Source organism: Stenella coeruleoalba, assembly GCF_951394435.1.
Source record: "Stenella coeruleoalba genome assembly, chromosome: 1".
NCBI lineage: Eukaryota > Metazoa > Chordata > Mammalia > Artiodactyla > Delphinidae > Stenella > Stenella coeruleoalba.
In genome coordinates, this window is record NC_137169.1 from 129012278 (window position 1) to 129033955 (window position 21678).

General features: G+C 38.3%; 2 protein-coding genes across 4 annotated transcripts in view; one reads left to right on the plus strand and one right to left on the minus strand.

The window, feature by feature from the left end:
- Window positions 1-15397, minus strand: part of CRB1 (crumbs cell polarity complex component 1) — a 265602-nt gene extending 250205 nt beyond the window's left edge. For 2 of the 3 annotated variants that reach the window (XM_079912087.1, XM_079912086.1), the window contains exon 1: window positions 14856-15397. In XM_079912087.1, coding sequence (XP_079768213.1) covers window positions 14856-14940 — 85 coding nt within the window. In that variant the 5' untranslated portion in view covers window positions 14941-15397. Of the gene's footprint in view, window positions 1-3508; window positions 3584-14855 lie in introns of all 3 variants that reach the window. The other variant, XM_079912088.1, reaches the window with a different exon arrangement.
- A 208-nt stretch (window positions 15398-15605) lies between these two features.
- Window positions 15606-21678, plus strand: part of ZBTB41 (zinc finger and BTB domain containing 41) — a 51249-nt gene continuing 45176 nt past the window's right edge. Inside the window, exons 1-2 of the mRNA XM_079918199.1 lie at window positions 15606-15767; window positions 16380-17619. Of these exons, the coding sequence (XP_079774325.1) occupies window positions 16497-17619 (1123 nt within the window). The 5' untranslated portion in view covers window positions 15606-15767; window positions 16380-16496. The remainder of the gene's footprint in view (window positions 15768-16379; window positions 17620-21678) is intronic.

Sequence of the window (21678 nt, forward strand, 5' to 3'; positions counted from 1 at the left end):
GGCCAAAGAATCAAAGTGAGGGTTGTGTCAACTATCAAGTATGTCCTCTTCAATTATACTTTCAAGGAAGGGAAATAAACAATGGGTATACTTGTGGAACCAGTGGACCCCCTGTGAACTGGATCTGGGCCAGGATTCTATTACTTGGCCTCATATGACTTCAGTCTAATAGGAGGGCTGTGATGAGATTTGGGGTTTCTGAGTAACAAAGTCAACTCAGATTCTGACTTTAAGCAGTCCTTAAAGTGTCTGGGTATTCACCTTTGTCCTGTTACCCAAAGAATTGGTCACAGGTTCTATTGTGGTAGCATTAGGTAAATTATTGCCATATACACTTTTCAAGAGTGCTTGCCATTGGATACCTGACCTCTTCTTCACTCAGTGGGTTTGAAAAGTGATTCAAATCCTAAAATTGGAAAAGGAATCATGAGTTTTTTTTGAAGCAACTGGCTACAGCCTCCTGGTCATCCATCCTTGATCTCTTCTCACTGTGTAGACTGAGTAGTGTCTGTGTGGGCTGCCCATCTGTCTTGCCTCTTTGGGGCACTATGTTCTGGGAGCCACAGCCTCTCCATTAGTCAGCTCTGCTGAATGCCACTCAGACCTTTCTCCTCTTTACCATAAGTGCACCCACCTGACTCCTAACTGTGAAGCATGGCCATTTGGTCTCCACTGTTTTAGGGGGTCATCCCCATTAGTTAGTCCAGTTCTTTAAAAGTGAAGTCTTTCCCTATAGCTGTTGTAACACATTACCAAAAGCAGTGGCTTAAAACTACACAGATTTATTCTCTTGCAGATCTTGCAAAATCCTTTGTAATTTTTTGTAACAGACTAAAACAAAACTGAAGGCTATTTTATGAGTTTATAAATGTATGATTTTAAAATGATAAGCTAGGAATTGTAATCTAATTATTCAGTACTTTCAATAACATCTGAAACTTTTTATAAAAATATTTTATAAAGAAGCTATAGTATCTCCTGCCTTTGCCTTGGTATGGGAACAATTTCTAAGTTGTTGATGATATGTAGATTTTATAGTACCTCCTCTCTATAATGGAAAACAAAATCTAATTAATAGTAGCTAACATTTATATAACACTTAATAGTTTGCAAAACACTGCCACATATATCTTCTCATTTGATCCTCAAGACAATTTTATAGGCAATATTATTGTATCATTAGCTAATTTTACTAGTCAAAATCTTTATCCTCCCAGAGGTTAAGTAACACTTCAAGTTTTCTTGATTAATCAATTACAGAACCACGATTTGACCTACATCTTCTGACACTAGAGTACATGCTCTGTATATTTTACTGCTACCTTTTGCTTGCGTAAATTATCTTGGTCAAGTGTTTTGATCAATATGGACTTTATCTTTCTCTGCAAAATACAGGCAGTATTTAATAGATTATAAAGGATATTTTCAGCCCTATATATCATTTTCTTTTGCATACTCTTGGCAGACATGAAAGTGGATAATTTATTTTATTTTTCTACCTACAGGACCAACCATAAGGGAACTAGATATAATCAACCCCTTATCAGATAGAGTTAATTTGCCACATGGTGATTCTTTCCCAAGACTTAATCTAAACCTGATTACAATGTCTATCCTAATACCTATATCTGGTGAGGCCATAGAAAAATAGAAATAAAAAGAAAAATTTGGATAACTATCATGAATGTTTCCTTTGGAAATTAACTTGGTGAAAAATGAATTAAAAATCTTATTCAATATTAAATTATTCTAACACTAATTCAGAATGCACCCCTATGTTCATAGCAGCACTATTCACAATTGCCAAGATATGGAAGTAACCTGTGTCCATCAACAGATGAATGGATAAAGAAGATGTGATATATGTATATACACAATGGAATACTACTCAGCCACAAAAAAGAATGAAATTTTGCCATTTGCAGCAACATGGACGGACCTAGAGATGATCATACTAAGTGAAGTAAGTCAGAAAGAGAAAGACAAATATCATATGATATCACTTATATGCGGAATCTAAAAATTACAACAAACTAGTAAATATAACAAAAGAGTAGCAGACTCACAGATATAGAGATTCTAGTGGTTACCAGTGGGAAGAGGGAAGGGGGAAGGGGCAAGATAGGGGTAGGAGATAAAAAAAAATTACTAAATATTCAACTATTAAGTATTCAGACAGTGGTTTGTACAAATTTACATTTCAATCCCAAGAAAGAGGGTCTGAGAAGCATAGAGCAAGAAACTACATTCAGGACTTCCCTCACAGTCCAGTGGTTAAGACTCCATGCTCCCAATGCAGGGGGCATGGGTTCGATCCCTGGTTGAGGAACTACGATCCCACATGACCCACGGCACAAAAAAAAAAAAAAAAAAAAAAGGAAAGAAGCTATATTCAGTATAGCTTTCTAAATAGTTCTCTAATTATATCTTTCATTCAGCTAATTTAATACAATAATTATAACAATTCTCTGAATGGAGGACTATTGTGTAATATTGTACTATTGCAAGGTCAAAAAGCATGGGTTCAAGTCCTGATTTCTCCATTTTAGCTGAGTGACCTTGAGCAAATTGTTTAACGTTGTTATGGTTCAGTTCCCTGAGCTGTAAAACAGTACCTCTGTTAGAATGGAGAGAACTGAATGACTTAAATGGCTTAATACATACAAATCATTAAGTACTGTGCCAAGTACACCATGAGTGCTGCATAAGTGAAAGACAGTACTATTAATAACCATGTTATGTTGCTACTGTTACTATTACATCTGGCAAAAACCTTAAAACCTCTATGATATTCTACCTCTCATACACCTTTGGTCATCTTCTAATCTAAGACATTTCATGAATTTTTTTTTCTCAAATATTGATTAAACTTCAAGGAAAGGGCTTTAAAGCAAACTTCTTTATTCTTTTCCTTAGACGTAGGTGGCAAGTTTAAAGAGAGGTCAGCATAATCTAGGTTTATGTCTGAGCAAAGAGGAAATGCTGGGAATCCAGGAAGTTTGTCAATTTTTTTATACAAAATGTGTCATGCATATTCTTTACTGCCAAATCATGTTACTAATCTCATAAAAATACTTTATAACTTATTTGACCTCAAGAAGAATACACCATAGTACTCCTCCTGGTTACAAAAAGGGAAATAACACCTGGCATGAATTAAAATATTTTAAATCATTGACAACAGTAAAAGCAAGCTGCAAGTTTTTACCCTGAGTAGAACAAGTTTTGCAATTAATTTTAAACTATGGATAGAAATGATCTTTAAAGAAATGATGTTGTAGAATTAAGCAAACACATATCACTAGCCCAATAACATATTCAAAATTAATATAGAAAGGATATTTGGTGGCCTCATGGTAGGGTCACATCTGTTGAGAAAGGCTGTAGTCTGGTGTTGACTGAGGATCAAAAGATAGACAACATGGGTTTTTAAACCTTAGAAAACTCCTTAACTGTTAATATGATTAAAGAGCTGCCTATATCAGAAAAACTCAAAATAGAGGCTTACAGGAGATAGATGTTCCTTCCCTCTCGTGTTCTGTCATCCTGGCTGCTTGAGCCCCAGCTGCTCTTCATGCCGGCACTGTGGGCAGTGGGAGAGGGTAAGTTGGAGTAATGTCACAGGCCACAGACCTTATTTCTTAAGGAGACTTCCTGGAAGTCCCACCCAACACTTACACTTAACATTTCACTGCCCACTTGGTTATGTAACTGTGCATCTCTGAGACGGCATGAGATGGGACAATGCAGTCTTTTCCTCTGAGTGGCAGTCTTGGTGTTCTGCTATGGGTAGGGAAGGAGAGGAGAGCTGCTGGGGCAGACGATTTAAAAGAAGAGTCTGAGCCACCATTCATCTAAGTCATAATTAAAGCAGTTCTATCAGTTCCAGGCAAGCAAAAGCCACAATATTTGATGGAGATCTTTGAGACATTAACCACAATGCAAAGTGCCTGTCTTCAGGTGTCTAAAATAAAAATCAACACATTACTGTTTGGGTAGCAGGGGTTGGCACCAACACGTCTAACATAGCTATTAAACAGTGATTAAGTCTGGGCCATGAAGTCAGGTCACCCAGGTTGAGCAGCAGTTCATACCAACTGTATGCACTTGGGTAAGTCACGTGACACCTGAGATTCCTCATCTGTGAAGTGAGGAAAATGTTACTTATTTGTTGAGGTTGTTGTGAGAATTAAATAAGTTAAAAATGTAAAGTTAATCAGTACAGAACTCTGCTGAGACCCAGTTGGTTGGTGTTCAATAAATATTGGCTGTTATTAAAATTTATATTTTATTAGTGTTATACTGAAGGCACACATTATCTAAAAGCCTTCATACTACATAAAGATATATAATGAAAACAAAAAATTCAATTAAATGTATATATTAGTTTTATGCTTAATAAATTTACATTTAATTTTAGACCACACATTATTACTGTGTGTAGAGTCTAATAATCTATATTTCACAGAGAATTTTAATTAAATACATAGACTGCTAAAGAAAACAACTGCAAAAACTTCATAATAACTAGGACTGTATTTCTCTTTATTATGAATTTTTAGCATACATTTTTGCAGTATTAATAACCAAGAAAGTCATACATAGTATCCAAAAGAGAGAATAAAAGAATACACTTGGCTTAAAAATCATTTGATCCTAATTAAGTCACAAGTATATTGTAGAATAAAGCCCAGATTCCTATTAGTGAAATTCTATCTATTTAAAGTTTTATAAAATCTACTCAGCATTCTACATTAGTGTCTTGGAAATAATCAGTTCTTTGATATTATTTATAAAGTATATTCATTAAAGGAACTGTAGAAATCTTGATACACTGATGAATTGCACCCTCCAGTGGGAAAAAAATTTATCCATAAAAACTTAGTATGCTTCTGCAATGCAGGTTTAATGCATTAAAATGTGCTTTCACCTAAAAATTTTAATGTAATTATGTTTTATAACCTGCACTAATGTATATCTACCACTATTCATTTCCTCTGGGTCTCCAGAGAGTTGCTCTGAGTTTCAGAATCTACTGTGTAAACAGGCCATTAAATGCTGGGAAAGTAAAAGAGCTTTAAATGAAAAAATTAAAAAGAAAAAGTAAAAGATAAAATTGGACATGCACAGGCATAAATTGAATATTTTCTAAAAGAATATCCTTTACTCTGTATTTCATGTAGAAATAGTTTAGATATATTATACCACATCATCAGGCAAGTGTTTCATTCTTCTTTAAAATGTATATGATTTTTTCAATTGGAAAAATATGAATTACTGCTTGTCAAATTATTATTTTTCAGAAAGAACTGAAAGGCTAAGCACGTCTCTATGTTTTTCACTATAGTCTGAGAAGCGTACAAGCTGCCACCAACAGGATGTAAGAGGTATGTTTTGAACACAGATCAGTTTGACTCCAAAACTGAACTCATTCCACAATATTCTATGCTAATCCTATGGTTACTGAACCCTTGCTCAATCTTCTTCTGCTTCTCATGAATTAACACCACACTATCAAAATCAGGAGCAGGTACCACCTAAAACTGAGGTTCTTTTCTTAGCTGTCATCTCTCCTTGAAATTCCTCCCTTCTTTGCTTTCCTCTCTCCGCTCAATCTGACCTCAAAAATCCCCTCTATTTTCCCAATTCTTCTCTAGCCTTGCCTTACACACCATACACACCAGGCAAAATGAAAGCCTGATAATCCAACTTGAGTGCCTTCTATCCTAGCACGCTCATTAGAGGATTTCCAAACCTCTTCCTTGCAGATGGTCATACTAAGAAATACAATTTTCTCTCCATGCTGCCCCTTTGCCAAACAAACATCTGCTGTACTTGACAAATCAACTTAAAGCTTTCTCACAAAAGAAAGCAAACACAATTTTTATCTTTGTTACCTGAAGCTCTGACAGCCCAGGGTCAAATTCTGACACCCTCTGTTTCCCCTCTGCTCCTTTGGTCTTGTCTCTTATCAGAAACCCTTCTGGAACCAGCCTAGGCATTGAGCTGTCAAGTTAAGATTTGTTCTCACCCTTCTTGAATACCTTCCTCAACCTAATTCAATGTTTTAATGTTGCTGGTTTTAGGTTTAATTTCTACTTCTTCAAAGTTCTTTATTTACTCCACTTTTTTTTTTTTTTTGTGGTACGCGGGCCTCTCACTGTTGTAGTCTCTCCCGTTGCGGAGCACAGGCTCCGCTCCGGACGCGCAGGCTCAGCGGCCACGGCTCACGGGCCTAGCCACTCCGCGGCACGTGGGATCTTCCCGGACCAGGGCACAAACCCGTGTCCCCTGCATCGGCAGGCGGACTCTCAACCACTGCGCCACCAGGGAAGCCCCTGACATCTTTTCTTTATGGTACTTTAAAAATATATATATTTTTCTCATTATAAAAATACATGTTTATAATAGAAAAGTTGAAATTTTTTTTAAAAAATTGAAGAAAAGAAAATCTTATGTCACCCCACAACCTAGAGAGACTTCCTATTAATATTTTGGTGCAACGTTTTCCAATCTTTACTCAGTATAACTTTTTTATACATGTGACCATACCATATGAACAAAAAGTACTCTTTTACACATAAAAATTATTATGTAAGCATCTTCTATGCTATTACAGTTACAAAAATGAATATATCATTTTTATTGAGTGATCAGCTCAGTGCTTTGTGACCACCTAGAGGAATGGGATAGGGAGGGTAGGAGGGAGGGAGACGCAAGAAGGAAGCGATATGGGGATATATGTATATGTATAGCTGATTCACTTTGTTATAAAGCAGAAACTAACACACCATTGTAAAGCAATTATACTCCAATAAAGATGTTAAAAAAAAAAAAAAACTACATTGAGCCACCACTTCACTTCCATTAAGATGGCTGTGATTAAAAAAAAGACAAGACAATAAGGCAAGGATGTGGAGAAACTGGAATTCACAATCCTCATACATTGCTGTTGGGTACACACAATGGGGCAGTCACTACATATATATATATATAATTCATATAATATAAAGTCTACCCTTTGTTTAATTTTGTTTTTTAGGGGTTTTTTTTAATTTAATTTTACTTTTGGCTGCTTTGGTCTCTGTTGCTGCGTGCGGGCTTTCTCTAGTTGTGGCTTCTCTTGTTGTGGAGCACGGGCTCTAGGGCATGCTGGCTCAGTAGCTGTGGCACGCGGGCTCAGTAGTTGTGGCTCGCGGGCTCTAGAGCGCAGGCTCAGTAGTTGTGGTGCACAGGCTTAGTTGCTCCGCGGCATGTGGGATCTTCCCAGACTAGGGCTCGAACCCGTGTCCCCTGCATCAGCAGGCAGATTCTTAACCACTGCACCACCAGGGAAGTCCCAAAGTTTACCCTTTTAAAGCATACAATTCAGTGGTTTTTAGTGTATCCACAAAGTTGTACAACTATTACCACAATCTAATTTTAGAACAGTTTCATTACCCCAAAAGAAACCTGTACCCGTCAGCACTCATTCCCCTACTCCCTTTTTCTATAGACCCTTACAACTACTAATCTACTTTATGTCTTTGTGAATTTCGCTATCCATTTTATATAACTGGAATCACACAATATGTGGTCATTTATGTTTCACATCTTTCACTTAGCACAGTTTTTCAAGATTCATCCATGTTGTAGTATGTATCAGTACTTTAATCCCTTTCATGGCAGAATAATATTAAATTGTATGAATATACCAGATTTTGTTTATTTGTTCATCAGCTGATGGACATTTGGGTTTTTTCCACCTTTTGGTTAAAATGAATAATACTGCCATAAACATCTGTTTACAAGTTTTTGTGTGAACATATGTTTTCAGTTCTCTTGGGTATATACCTAGAAGTGGAACTGCTGGGTCATATGGTAACCCGTGTGCTTAACTTTTTGAGAAACTGACAAAATATTTTCCAAAGTGGGTGCCCCATTTTATGTTTCCACCAGCAGTGTATGAGGATTCCAACTTCCACAGCCTTGCCAATGCTTGTTATCTTTTTAATTATGACCATCCTAGTTGGTGTGAAGTGGTAGGTATGTACTTGTGGTTTTGATTTGCATTTCTATACTGACTATGATGTTGAGCAACTTTTCATGTGTTTATTGGCCTTCATATATCTTCTCGGGAGAAATGTCTATTCAAATCCAATGTCCATTTTAAAAACTGGGTTATTTTATTTTTTTTTACTCATAAGATTTTAAAATATATTCTGGATACTAGAACCTCATCAAATTTATTATATGCAAATACTTTCTCCCATTTTCAGGTTGTCTTTTCACTTTCCTGAGTGAAAATGTCACTTGCTTGAATGTCACTTTGCAACCATGTTTTTCTTACTTTTTAAAAATCTCTATTGTTCCTTGCAGAAACTAACAAGTAGCCAGCCTGCAAAACTGAATTCCAGCCCAGCATCACAATGCAGAATTTTGAAGGGTGGACTTGAAGTTAAGACAATAACTTAATAAATGGCACACAGGAAGGTAAGAGTTCCTTATCAATTATAAATTGTTTTTTTTTTTTTTACAACAAAAGAAAACTTTGATACTGTTGACCCTCTCTTTTAAGTGACTGTTTGCATTTCATTGATATCTGTTCTTTGTTGTTTCCAGCCTTATAACCTCTTTGGAATTTGGTGTGTGTGTGTGTGTGTGTGTGTGTGTGTGTGTGTGTGTGTGTGTGTGTGTGTGTGTGTGTGTGTGCTGATTTCTTAAAATGAATGCATAGGTCAAGGATTTTCACTTTTTCTTCTAGTGTGAGCATTTAAAGTTAAAATTGCCCTCTAAACATGATTTTAGCTGTCACATTTGTTTTGATATATTTTTATTATTATTCAGTTCAAAATATTTTCTAAATTTTATTGAGATTATTTTCTTTTTCTTTGGGCTATTTACCTATGGGCTACCCATGTATTAATGAATTTCCAAACATTTGGGGTTTTCAAGTTATCTTTTTTTGTACTAATATGTATATATAATAATGTTATATATATAATTAGTATATAAAATATTATGGAATAGTATACTTATCTTTTTATATAAGTAAATAAAATAGTACATAATATGTATACACATGGATAGATAGAAATTCATAAGTATATATTATAAAATATGTAGATAATTTAGTACAGGCATACATGTTTGAAATTGTTATATCTTCTGCATGGATTGCAAATTATATTATTATGATATGTCCTATCTCAAATAACTCATTTATGTTAAAGTCTACTTTGTCTGATATTAATATACATACATCAACCTACCTTTGGTTAGTATTTGCATAGTGTATCATTTTCCAAACATGTCCTTTTAACTTTGTTTTGTCTGTAATAATCAAGTTTTTGTAGTAATCAAGTCTGTAGTAGCAAGTTTTTGTCTTTTTTTTCATTCAGTCTATCAATGACTGTCCTTTTAATGGAATAGTTTGGTCAATTTACAGTTAAGTAATTAATTATTACATTTGGTTTTAAATCTACCATCTTATTATATTTTTCTATTTGTTTCAAATGCTGTTTCTTTTTCTCCACTTTCTTTTCTTCATCTTGATTCTTCAGTGTTCAATTTCCCCACCTCTATGAGCCTATTTATTAAACATTTGTTTAATTTTGATTTTAGTAGTTACTCCAGAGGTTGTAACAAACATCCTTGAGTTAATAAAGTTATATATAAATTAGAACTTTTAACACATGCTGGACAGCACAGGACCTTAGAAATTCTTAATTCAATATATCTTGTGTTTTATGTTATTATTTTGTTAATCCCACAGTCATTTTATTATTATTTTCACAGTCAATTTGCATTTATTCATGTTATTCTTTACTCTTTCCTTCACTACACTGCTTCCATCTGTGATTTTTCCCTTTGCCTAAAAGTCTCCATTTGGTATTTCTGGAACTCTGAGTCTGTAGTTAGCGAATTCTCTCAAGATTGGCTTATTTCAACTACTTTTTATCTTGCTCTCATTTGAAGGATTTGTTCTAGCTCAGCAGTTACCTTTTTTGAGCGTCATTAAGATATCATTAAGATGTCTTTTGGCCTCCTAGGCTTCCATTGGGTAGTCAGCTCTTGGTCTAATTTTGCTCCTCTAATGCCAATACTTTTTTTCCCTATGCATGCTTTTAAAAATTTTTTCCTATCTCCAATTTTCAGCAGTTTTACTATGACATGCCCAATTTTACTTTTCTTTGAACTCATCCTGCTTTTGGAGTTCCTAGTATTTCTTGAATCTCTGGCTTGATGTCTCTCATCGATGGGAAATTCTCAGCTATTGTCTTTTAAAATACTGCCTCTTCCTCATTGTCATTCTCCTCTCCTGCTGCTGCAGTTCTATTAAGATTTGTGCTTGGTGTTTTATGTGTTCTACATATTTCTTTTTCCTCTTTTCTGTATTACCCATACCTGCTTTCTGTGTTTTATTTTGGATATTTCTTCTGATTTATCTTTTAGTTCAATAGTTTCTCTTCAGCTCTTTCTAATCTTAGTTTACACACATCCATTCTTTTTAATTTCACCTATCATATTTTCCTGTTCTAGAATTTCTATTTCATTTCCATTTTCAATATTCTGTCAATTCCTTGAACATATTACTCATAGTTTATTTGTTGTTGTATTGGTCCAATAACTTCATTTTCTTGATCTCCTCTGGATCTGTTTTGTCTGTCTTTTACTTTTTTGGAAATATCCTCTGTGTGTGTGGGTGTTTGATTCAATGCTGGCTATTTTATATTAAAAATTAACAAGTTAAGAGTCTGGATGACATCACCTTAATCAAGACAGCATTTGGTTTTGCTCCTGGCAGGCAGAGAGACTAAGAGAAGAAGCAATTCCTGATTGTCTTTCTCAAAGGAGTAAAAATGTAAGGGCTTCAGCGCTGTGATGGGTGGTCTATTTCTAGTACGTTCTTACTCATAGGTTAGGCCTTTCAGAGTCCCAGCTGAAAACACAGGGTGTTTATTAGGGCCCTTCCTTTCTCCGGGTCCTTAAATTTCAATGTTTGTCTCCCTGCCTCATGAGTCTGTCAAGGATCTAATCATTTTATCAGCCTCTCAGTTGCTTCTTTCCAGTCAGTAACTGCCTTTAGGGAGAAGCCCCCGCCTCCCAAAGCCAGATCACCACTTTGAGCCTCTTTTTCTTGCAGACCAGGCCCTCACAATTCCTCACACATAACCCTGGTAGCTATGCCATGCATCCAAAACAGTAGCTTTTGTTAAAAAAACATTTTGTCCTAGCTGTTCACAGCAGAATTGGTTCCAGCTACTTAATTCACCATTGCTGATACTGGAATTCCTCCATGCAAAAAAATTTTTAAGTTTATATGGTTGATTTAACAATTTGTTTCCCTAATTGCTTCTGAATTTTGATTCGTGGTGAGAGAGACCTTCACCATTTTACTGTTATTTAGAAGTTTGTGTTTTGTTATAGTTCTTTTATGGTTTCAGTTTTTACATTTAAATTTTTGATCCATTTGGGATTTATCTTGATTCACTGAGGTTATATACAACTTACTTTTATTTCTGATGCCACCTCTTTATCTATCTTCATTTATTGGATATTCTATCTTTATGTCACAGACTTGAAATTTTACCTTTTTATATAGTAAATTAACCTGTGAATTTGAAGCTCTGGAATTTCGATTTTTCTATTGTTTCATTGTATGTCCCTGTTCAAGTGTCTGTGTGACATTCTTTTTTTTATGACTTTAAGATTGACTGTCATGCAATATTCTGCATGCATTTCAAGTAAATAATTTGATCAGTTATGATATATGTATACACTAGTGAAACCATCACTACAATCAAAATAATTAAAATTTTCTTGTGCCCTTTTTTAATTTATCACAAACTCTGATGCCACCCATTGTGACTAAGCAACAAACTGTCATTTTAATCTGCAGTTTCTAGACATTTGATAAATGGAATCATGTAGAATATACTCATTTTGTTTTTTATTCAAGTTATTTTGAGACTCATCTATGTTGTTGCCTTTGGCATTAGTTTGTTCCTTCTTATTGTTAAGTAATAGTATTCTATATATTTGTTTTTCCATTCACCTGTTGTTGGACATTTAGGTTGATCCCAATTTTGGGCTATCACAAGGAAAGCTGCTATAAAATTTTGTATATAAGACTGTGTGGATATAATGCTTTGGTTTCTCTTGAATAATGACGGAATGGCTACGGCTTCCCTGGTGGTGCAGTGGTTAAGAATCTGCCTGCCAATGCAGGGGACACGGGTTTGTGCTCTTGTCCGGGAAGATCCCACATGCCACGGAGCAACTAAGCCTGAGCGCCACAGCTACTGAGCCTGCGCTCTAGAGTCCACGAGCCACAGCTACCGAGCCCGCATGCCACAACTACTGAAGCCCACATGCCTAGAGCCCGTGCTCTGCAACAAGCCAATGCAATAAGAAGCCCACGCACCACAACAAAGAGTAGCCCCCGCTCGCCGCAACTAGCGAAAGCTGCGCACAGCAACGAAGACCCAACACAGCCAAAAATAAATAAATAATTTATTATTAAAAAAATGGAATGGCTAGCTTGTATATGTGTAATTTTATGAAATTGCTCAACTATTTTCTAAAGTGCTTGTATTCCAATAAGAAGTGAATGAGGGACTTCCCTGGTGGCGTGATGGTTAAGAATCCGCCTGCCAATGCAGAGGACACAGGTTCGATCCCTGGTCCGGGAAGATCTCACATGCCGCGGAGCAACTAAGCCCGTGCACCACACCTACTGAGCCTGCGCTCTAGAGCCTGCGAGCCACAACTACTGAGCCTGCATGCCACAACTCCTGAAGCCCGTGTGCCACAATTACTGGAGCTTGAGCACCTAGAGTCCATGCTCCACAACAAGAGAAGCCACCGCAATGAGAAGCTGGCACACCGCAACGAAGAGTAGCCCCCGCTCGCCGCAACTAGAGAAAGCCCGCGTGCAGCAACGAAGACCCAAAGCAGCCAATAATAAATAAATAAATAAAAATTAAAAAAAAAAAAAGAAGTGAATGAGATTTCCAGTTGATCTGCATCTTTATCAACACTTGACACTGTCAGTCTTTATAAGTTTAGTTATGCTCAGGGATGTATCTCAGTGTGGTTTTAATTAGCATCTCCTTTAAGATGCAATTTAAAGATAAGATCTTTCATGTACTTCTTTCATGAAATGTCTGTTCTAATATTTTGCTCATTTTACATATTTTTTTCCTTCTCATTAGTTGCAAGAGTCCGTTTTATTTTGGGGGCATATGTTTCTCAAATATCTTCTCCTAATCTTTGGCTTGCCTTTTGATTTTCCTAATTGGTTTTGAAAAACAGAAGTTTTTAATACTGATTAAGTCCAATACATTGATGTCTTTAAATCTACAGATCAATTTGAGGACAACTGACATCTTTACAATATTGATTCTTCCAATCTATGAATATGACATATTTCTTCAATGTTTTCTTTAATTTCCCTGAGTTGGGTTTTAGGGGGAGTTCTCAGAAAACAATGGCCCACAGGCCAAAATCAGCTCATGGCTTGTTTTTTGTATGGTCCATGAGATAAGAATAATTTTTACATTTTAAAGGGTTGTCATAAAAATGAAGAATAAAATGGAAAAGATACTACCCATAGCTCACAAACCTAAAATATTTCATATCTGGTCCTTTACAGAAAATTTTGTCAGCCCTGTTGTAGAGAATTGTGTGTAGAGGTCTTGAACATAACTCATTAGATTCATTCCCAGGTATTTTATACCTCTGATGCCATCAAGTAACATCTTTTATGACTAAGTTTATTTAAAATGTTACATGCCTGGTACAGAGTGGTTGTTTAATGGATATTCAACAAATAAATGAAGAAAAACATTTTCATTTTCAGAAATAAATTTGTGAAACAGCCTGCTAAAGGATGCTGAATTAAGACCATGACAGATCAGCAAAAGGAAGACACAGGAAAGAGATTCTGAAGAGTGTAGATTTCCTTTCTGTCTTGGCTTTCTGCCCCTGCGCTTTCCTTTTCGGCCCCCCCGCCCCACTGCTACTTCCTCTGACAAAGACCTCTGACACCTTAGGGACATGGATGTTGGTGCTATACGATCGAGGAAAACATAAAGGCATGATTTTTTCAATTTTATTTTCTTCCTGTTCATTGCTGGTGTATGAGCGAGGGTTCTCCAGAGAAACAGAACCAACATTTGTTTGGTTCTATCTATCTGGATAGATAGATAGAGGATAGACAGATATTCTAAGGAACTGGCTTGCATGATTGATTCTGAGGGCTTATAAGTCTAAAATCCATAGGGCAGGACTGCAGGCTGGAAACTCGGGTAAGAATTGCTGTTCCAGCCTTGAGTCCAAATACTTCAGGGAATCAGGCTGAGTTTCTATGCTCTCGAGGCGAATAGCTTCCTCGGTAAAGACGTTCAACTGATTGGATTAGGTCTAACAAAGTTTCTCTCCTTCACCAAACTTTAATCAGGTGGCCCTAAACTCCTTTCTCAATTAGGCTCCTCTGACTTTTGAACTTCTGTTATTTGTCTATGCATTCCTCAGTTTTAGCAAGGTTCCTGCATTCCTCAGTTTAGCCAGAATCTCCCACCCTTAATATCTGACATCTGGTTCCTCCTCCTCCTCGAGCCCTGTCTGATCATCCCACCTGCCTCCCGCAAGAACCCTTGTCAGGTCAGTTTAGCCAGAATCCGGCCCCCACTCCGCCCCCCTTACCCCTCTTGTTTTCTCTTAGCCGTTTTCTGTTCACGGACATGCCAGCCACGCCCAGCCGGCTCCTGGGCTACAAATTCCCACCTTCCCTTGTCTGGAATTGCGCCCAATCTCTCTGACCTAGTACAAAACCCCACTGTAGTAGACGCCCTGAATAAAGTTTGCCTTACCGTTAACAAGTGTCAGCGATAACTTTTCTGTAACTCTTCCATCCACAGGGGACTCGGACATGGGTTCACCAACCTGGTCACCCATCCTATTTGGCTTCAGTCTCTGCCTTATTTTCCTCGTGTCTGTAAAGTCACAAGCCTAGGACCTCGCTACTAAACATGTGGTCCTCAGAGCAGCAATACCAGCACCACCTGCGACTGTGTTAGAAACGCACAATCTTGGCTCCAAAAGTTATCCTTGTGGACCTTTTTCTTTTCGTTTCGGCTTTCTTTCCTGTCCTGCCAGCTGTATACTTGTATGTACATTTTTCAGTGTTTTCTGTGGACAATAAAAAGTTAAAAATGAATTCTAGGTGCAACTGCGTTAGCTGCGTCCGGCTGGGTTCTTCAGACGCAGGGCAGCGTTTGTGGAGACGGCTTCGCCCTCCGCTGAGGGGCTGCCGCAACCGGCCACAAGCCATGAGGACGCTGTCCGCTCGCGGCATGCTGCCTCCGCCCACCCCTACGAAACTCCGCCTCATCTTCCCCTCCGCCGGTCCCCGCCTGGCTGCCGGCGAGACCCCGACTGGCTCAGTCACAGCGGCCACCGGACTGCCGCGAAAACCCGGACTAACGGACTCCTGAAGTCGCTGGGGTCGCCGCGAGGGTGGCGGGGGGCCTCACGGAGCATGCGTAGGGAGGGTGCGCGCACATGCGCATTGCCGGCGCAGGGTCGCGCGCTGGGGTGTCTGGCGGCCGAGAGGCTGCGCGCGCGGTTGACGTGCTCGGTGGCTGCGGCGGCGGCGGCAGGGCGTCAAGAGGGGAAGGGCGGGCGGGGCCGGGGGCTGAACCCGGAAGTGGGTCGGCGCCAGAGCGAGCGCGCCCGGAGTGGAGCTCAGCGGCCGGGAGCCAACGGGTAGCCCTGGGTTCCCGGTAATGGACGCGCGGGGCGTCTGCGCGGGGAGCGGGTTGGCGGGCGGCGGGGGCGCCCTCGGCGGCGCGATCTCCACCCGGCGGGGCCTGAGGAGGCTCTGCTCCGGCGGCCGTCCCCCGGGTGACCCGCTCTCCTCTCCGCGCCTCCCGGGGCCGTCCCGCCGGGCGCCTCCAGCATTTGGACGCTCGCCGGCCCCGAGGAGGTGCGCCTAGCCGCCCCTGGGAAGCGTATTAATGGGGGACGTGGGTTCCGCGGCCGCGACGGCCTGGTTGTCACTGTCCCGGCGCCCCTGCACCGCGAAGGTGGCCGCCTCGACCTGCACCCACGGCGCGCTCCGCGGAGCCTCCCCTTCTGCCCCACTTTCCCCTACCCGGTTCGGGAATCGGGCCTGCAAGGTGTGCTCTGCCTCCTTTAAAATTCTTTTGTTGGCTGTGTTTTCTAACCCGGCCCTCCTTGTTCTCCGCCCTAAAATCTCAGCCACAAATGAGTGGAAGCGGTGACTTTATCATAATTTAGTTTTCGTTTAGGAAGGATTTGTTTACAATGCCGCGAAGGATTTAGGATCGCTTGGCCATGCAGTTATTTTTCATGGTTCATAACTCTTTTCGCAGACCATGCAACCCTCGGGCACGCCCCTCCAGAAGCTGTGATCCAAGACAATCTAGTTTTCCTTTATAAATCCCTCAAGACACTTATGAAGTTTCTTGTTCTGATACCGTTGTACTGCAATGAAGAAAAGGAGAAAGGTTACTTCACATCTTGACGAGAAGATCCATCTAGGCTACCGTAAAGATTCTTCGGAAGGAAATGTTGCAGTGGAGTGTGAGCAAGTAACCTACACTCATTCCACGGAAAGACCAGCTCCCGAAGCTCTTCGCTGTTACCAGGAACTTCCTCCCTCTCCGGATCAGAGAAAACTTCTGAGTTCTTTGCAGTACAATAAGAACTTGCTGAAGTATTTAAATGATGATAGGCAGAAGCAGCCATCTTTCTGTGACTTACTTATCATAGTAGAAGGAAAAGAATTTAGCGCGCACAAAGTCGTCGTTGCTGTTGGCAGTAGTTATTTTCATGCGTGTTTGAGCAAAAATCCAAGCACGGATGTTGTCACCCTGGATCACGTAACTCACTCCGTTTTTCAGCATTTGCTTGAATTTCTTTACACATCAGAATTTTTTGTGTACAAATATGAAATCCCACTTGTTTTAGAGGCTGCAAAATTCCTGGATATTATAGATGCAGTTAAGCTGCTAAATAACGAAAATGTTGCCACTTTTCAGTCTGAGCTAACTGAAAAATCGTCACCAGAAGAAACACTAAGTGAGTTAACTGGAAGACTGTCGAGTAATCATCAGTGTAAATTCTGTAGTAGACATTTTTGTTATAAGAAGTCTTTAGAGAATCATTTGGCGAAAACCCATAGATCCCTTTTATTAGGGAAAAAGCATGGGTTAAAAATGCTGGAGAGAAGTTTTTCCACAAGGAGATCAAAACGGAATCGGAAGTGCCCTGTTAAGTTTGATGACACTAGTGATGATGAACAAGAAAGTGGTGATGGGTCAGACAATTTGAATCAAGACAGTTTTGATAAGGAAAAGTCAGATAGAAATGATTCTGAGGATCCCGGCAGTGAATGTAATGCTGAAGAGGATGAGCTAGAGGAGGAAATGTCAGATGAATACTCTGACATTGAAGAGCACAGTGAAAAGGATCCCAATGATGCAGAAGAGGAGGCTGAGGCTGGTGATTCTGTCGGAAGCATTCATGAGGGATTAACCCCTGTAGTCATTCAGAACAGTAACAAAAAAATATTGCAATGTCCCAAATGCGATAAGACATTTGACCGCATAGGTAAGAAAAGAAAGCTTGTTTCCTGTCTCTCATAACTTACTTTTCATGGGTATTTTAAAGGTGATAGTTGGAAGCTAAACTTTGAAAGTAACTTTTAAAAAGAAAACTTAAGTAGGGAGGATATTTGATTTTTGATACATATTTTATCCTGTTATTATGGGTTTGTTGTGATTCAGGAATTAAGTATTTATATTACCCTTTATTTTCTCTTCCTCATGTCGTGGCAGTAGGTGACAGATCATTAGTTCCTGTATTTAGTGTGAAAAATTCCAGAGTATCAATAATTATGAATGTAGAGCTTTGATTTATATGCTAATTTAATTTCATAGGTAACTGATATTTTTGAGTCATTATAGAAAATTGAGTTAGGTTATGTTAGATGTAATTTAATAATTTGTATACTATTTCCCCTTGAGCATGGTAATAATGTGAGTCATAAATACAGTCACTTTTCCAGTATCCAGTACTGTTTAGAATTGGGATGTTTCAGATTATTCTAATACATAGTTAGGAATAAAACTGTGCTAAATGTAATTTCATTCTGTAGACAGAGACTTCAGGAAGTATCCTAATAGTATTCTTGGGTTATTATAATAATGAATATATCAACTTTTTCTTTATTAAAAAAGCCTATATAGGAAATGTCTCTAACCTTAAGTTAAAATTTTATCAGTGAATATTTACTTTCAAGAGATCTAATATTTGCTAGTAAAATAATTTTTGGAGGTGTCTTATATGGACTTTCTAATGTGAAATTTTAAATTGCAGCAGTTCAGCTATTTACATATAAATCAAAGTTATGAAATTGGGAAATATGTTCAACTGCATAGAATGATAAAAAGAAGAGATAAGCGTAATTTGACCTTGTAAAATTACTTATACAGTTTAATATATCCCAATGTGTCTTGGAGTGTTGAGTTACTTGTTATTGGCATAGGTGAAAATTGGTTACATTTGCATTTACATAGGCATTGGTAATTATTTGCTCTCAAAATATTCGATAGTATAAACTATGGCATAGCAGTGGTAACCTCTTTTTGCTTTTTCTTATGCCTTTGAATATTTTTTTCTAAATCAGAATGCTTTTGACAATCCAATTTAATAATTATTTATTGTTATTTTTACTGTGTTTAAGTTTCTATACAAATGAATAAAACAACTTTTTTTGAGTAGGTCAGTTGGAAAAGTGTGCGGATACAAGTAGCGTGTTAAACTCAGGTTGGTAAATGCTCTTGAAGAGCTGTGAACAGATGCTGTGAGGGGTATAGAGACGAGAACAACATTTTTGGATTGAGATACCTGACAACATTTCATCTTTCCAGTTGAGTCTCTTTTTTAGACTTTGTATTCTTAGCACATGCTTCCTGTATTACACCTTAATTTGACCTAATTTGACTTGAGGTGTGTGGGCAGGGGTCAGTTTGCAAATGGCATTGTAGACCTCAAACTGTCCTATCGAACACTAACTAGGCCCGTGAGATATGTTATGAGCAAGGGGTTCTGTGTTCAGGTAAGACGGGGATAACTATACTCATCTATCTGTATTAATGCTCTCAAATTCTTTAGTAAAGAAACCCGTTCATTTTACTTAACCTGGCATTTCCTCAAATAATTTTACCACTAGACACTTTTGGAGTTTTCCTTGGAAACTCCCAGGAAAGTAGAGTTCTGTGCACACTATTTGGGGAAAGAGTGCTCAAGGTCAAGGTCCTAATGTACTAAGAAGAAGGCGTTTTGCAGCTTTTTTAACCAAATTCAGTTCAGATAATCAGATAATTGTGGGAATCAGTAAGGCACATTGTCAGCTTATTTCCAGCCTCCTTCCTGGATGTATTTTACATTATACCCCTCTTATTGAGCCCCTCTCTTGCTTAGCTTCGTTGGGGCTTGCTGGCTTTTCCCCAGTACAGAGAAAGAGAGCAAGCAAGAGATTGAGATTGTGATTTTATCATATTGGTTACAAAGTATGAGCTGTGGTGATGTCAGACTGCCTGCATTTTTGAATCCAGGTCTTATGTGAGTTGCTTAACCTGTGTGTGTACTTTTGTTTCCTCACAGATAGAGTGGGCTGATGCTAATGGTACCTTCTCATGGGTGTTACTATGAGGATTAAATGGGATAGTCCTTGTGAATCACTTAAAATATCGTGTGAAATTTAGGTGTGTAGGGAATGCTAGCTTCTCTTATTGATCATTAATGCAGTTTTTGAGTGTCTCTACTATGCCAAATAAATATGAAATGATATATTCTCTGTCCTCAAGAATCTTAGAGGTTAATGAGTACATGCACAAATACAATTATATTACAATAAGATCATCTTATCAGGACAAATACAGAGGCTTATAGGAATTAGGAAAGATTTCACGGAGCAGGTAGCATTTGAGCTCAGACCTAAAGAATAGGGAGGAACTTACAAGGCAGAAGGACCACAGCTGCAAAGACATGGAGGTAGCTGTTTCTGGAAATTGCTAAAGGCAGGGTGATTTCGGGGTGGGCAAGGAGGCATAATGAAAATGACAAGAGGTGAGGATTGGCAAGTAAGCAGAGGTCAAGTTTTGAGTGGTTTGTATGCAGTACAGAGGAGTTTTTATCCAATAAGTGATAGAAAGTTGAGAAAACTTTGACAAAGGAAATGACGGCCATAGGAGTTTTAGAAAGATACTCTGGCTTCAGTGATGAGAAGGAAGTTGGAGGTGTTGCAGGCTTGGACCAGGCAGATGAGCAGCATTGGGAACTGGATGTGGGACAGGAGTAGATCAGAGGTGCCCTGAATATAGGCTTCAGTGGACTGGTGATGGATAGAGTGAAAAGAATATGCAGATGGAGAAGACCTGTGTTTCTTAAATGTCCTCCTTTATCATCCCTATCAGAAGTCCTCTTTATTCTTAAAATAAAACAGTTCAAGGGCTACTTTCCAGTAATCCTCATATCACCCACATTCCTTTCATAGGATTTTAATCCTTTCATAGGATTCCACCTAGAATTTTGATTGTTATTTCCCTATATCATTAGATTGTGAGCGTGAAGGTTTTGTATGTTACTTTTGATTAGTATCCTTCATGATACCCCAGGTTATTTCAGATAATAAGTTTTCAGTAAGCTCTTGTTTAATTGAACTAAGGTGAAAGGTTGACTCTGACTTTGGACTTGTAAGAAGTCTTTAACTTGCTGTCTCAGAGTGGGTTTAGGAGAGAGAATTAATAAGCTCTGAGATGTTCTGCTGGAACCATTAGCTCCACAGTATGTAGTTTAGTAATTTGATTCCAGCACTTTGGATCTTTTATCTTTTTTGACGTGCTTAATAGTTGCTCAGACTGATCCAGTTGTATTTTTTCCTTAGGCTCCCAGCTGTCCTCCTTTCAGCCTATTCTCATGCAAAATAAGAGTCCTTTGACCTTTCCCCTTGTACCGAAAACCTAGCTGGTGAAAAGGCAAAAATGGTGAGAAGATGACAGATGGGGGTGAGAGAAAAAATTTGGATAATTTATCTTTTTTGTCGTTCCTACTGGGAACTAAAATCTTTCCTTAGATTAAATTTAATCTTTTCTAGAGGTAGAAAATGTTTAAAAACTTAAAAAAAAAAAATGTGACTGTGTAGACCATCCTGACAGATTCTGCTTGGTTCTGAATAGAAAAGAGTAATGACAGTAGCATAATTCTCTACTTTAATGTTAAATATTTTAGTTAAATATTCTTTAGGGTATGCCAAATGAATAAATTCAAGGTTAATTTAAGATTTGGCATATGAGATATAATGAGCTAATTTGGTGATGTTTCTCTTTGTAAAACCTCCATACGAAATCTGATAATAATTTTGCATGACCCATATGGAGTGAAGCACAGGGTCAGGTTTTGTTATGTGAAAATATCTTTATTTTGTGTGTCCTGATTTGGGACACAATTCATACTGGGATTCAGTCAGAAAAATGCTGTGGATGAAATTTCTTAATATTATTTGTTTTCTGTTGGTGATTAAGAATGGTGGGGCATAGTTTAGTGTTCTGTGAAAGAATACTGAGGGTTTTTTTTTTATTTGATAACTTTGAAGTGAACATTTGA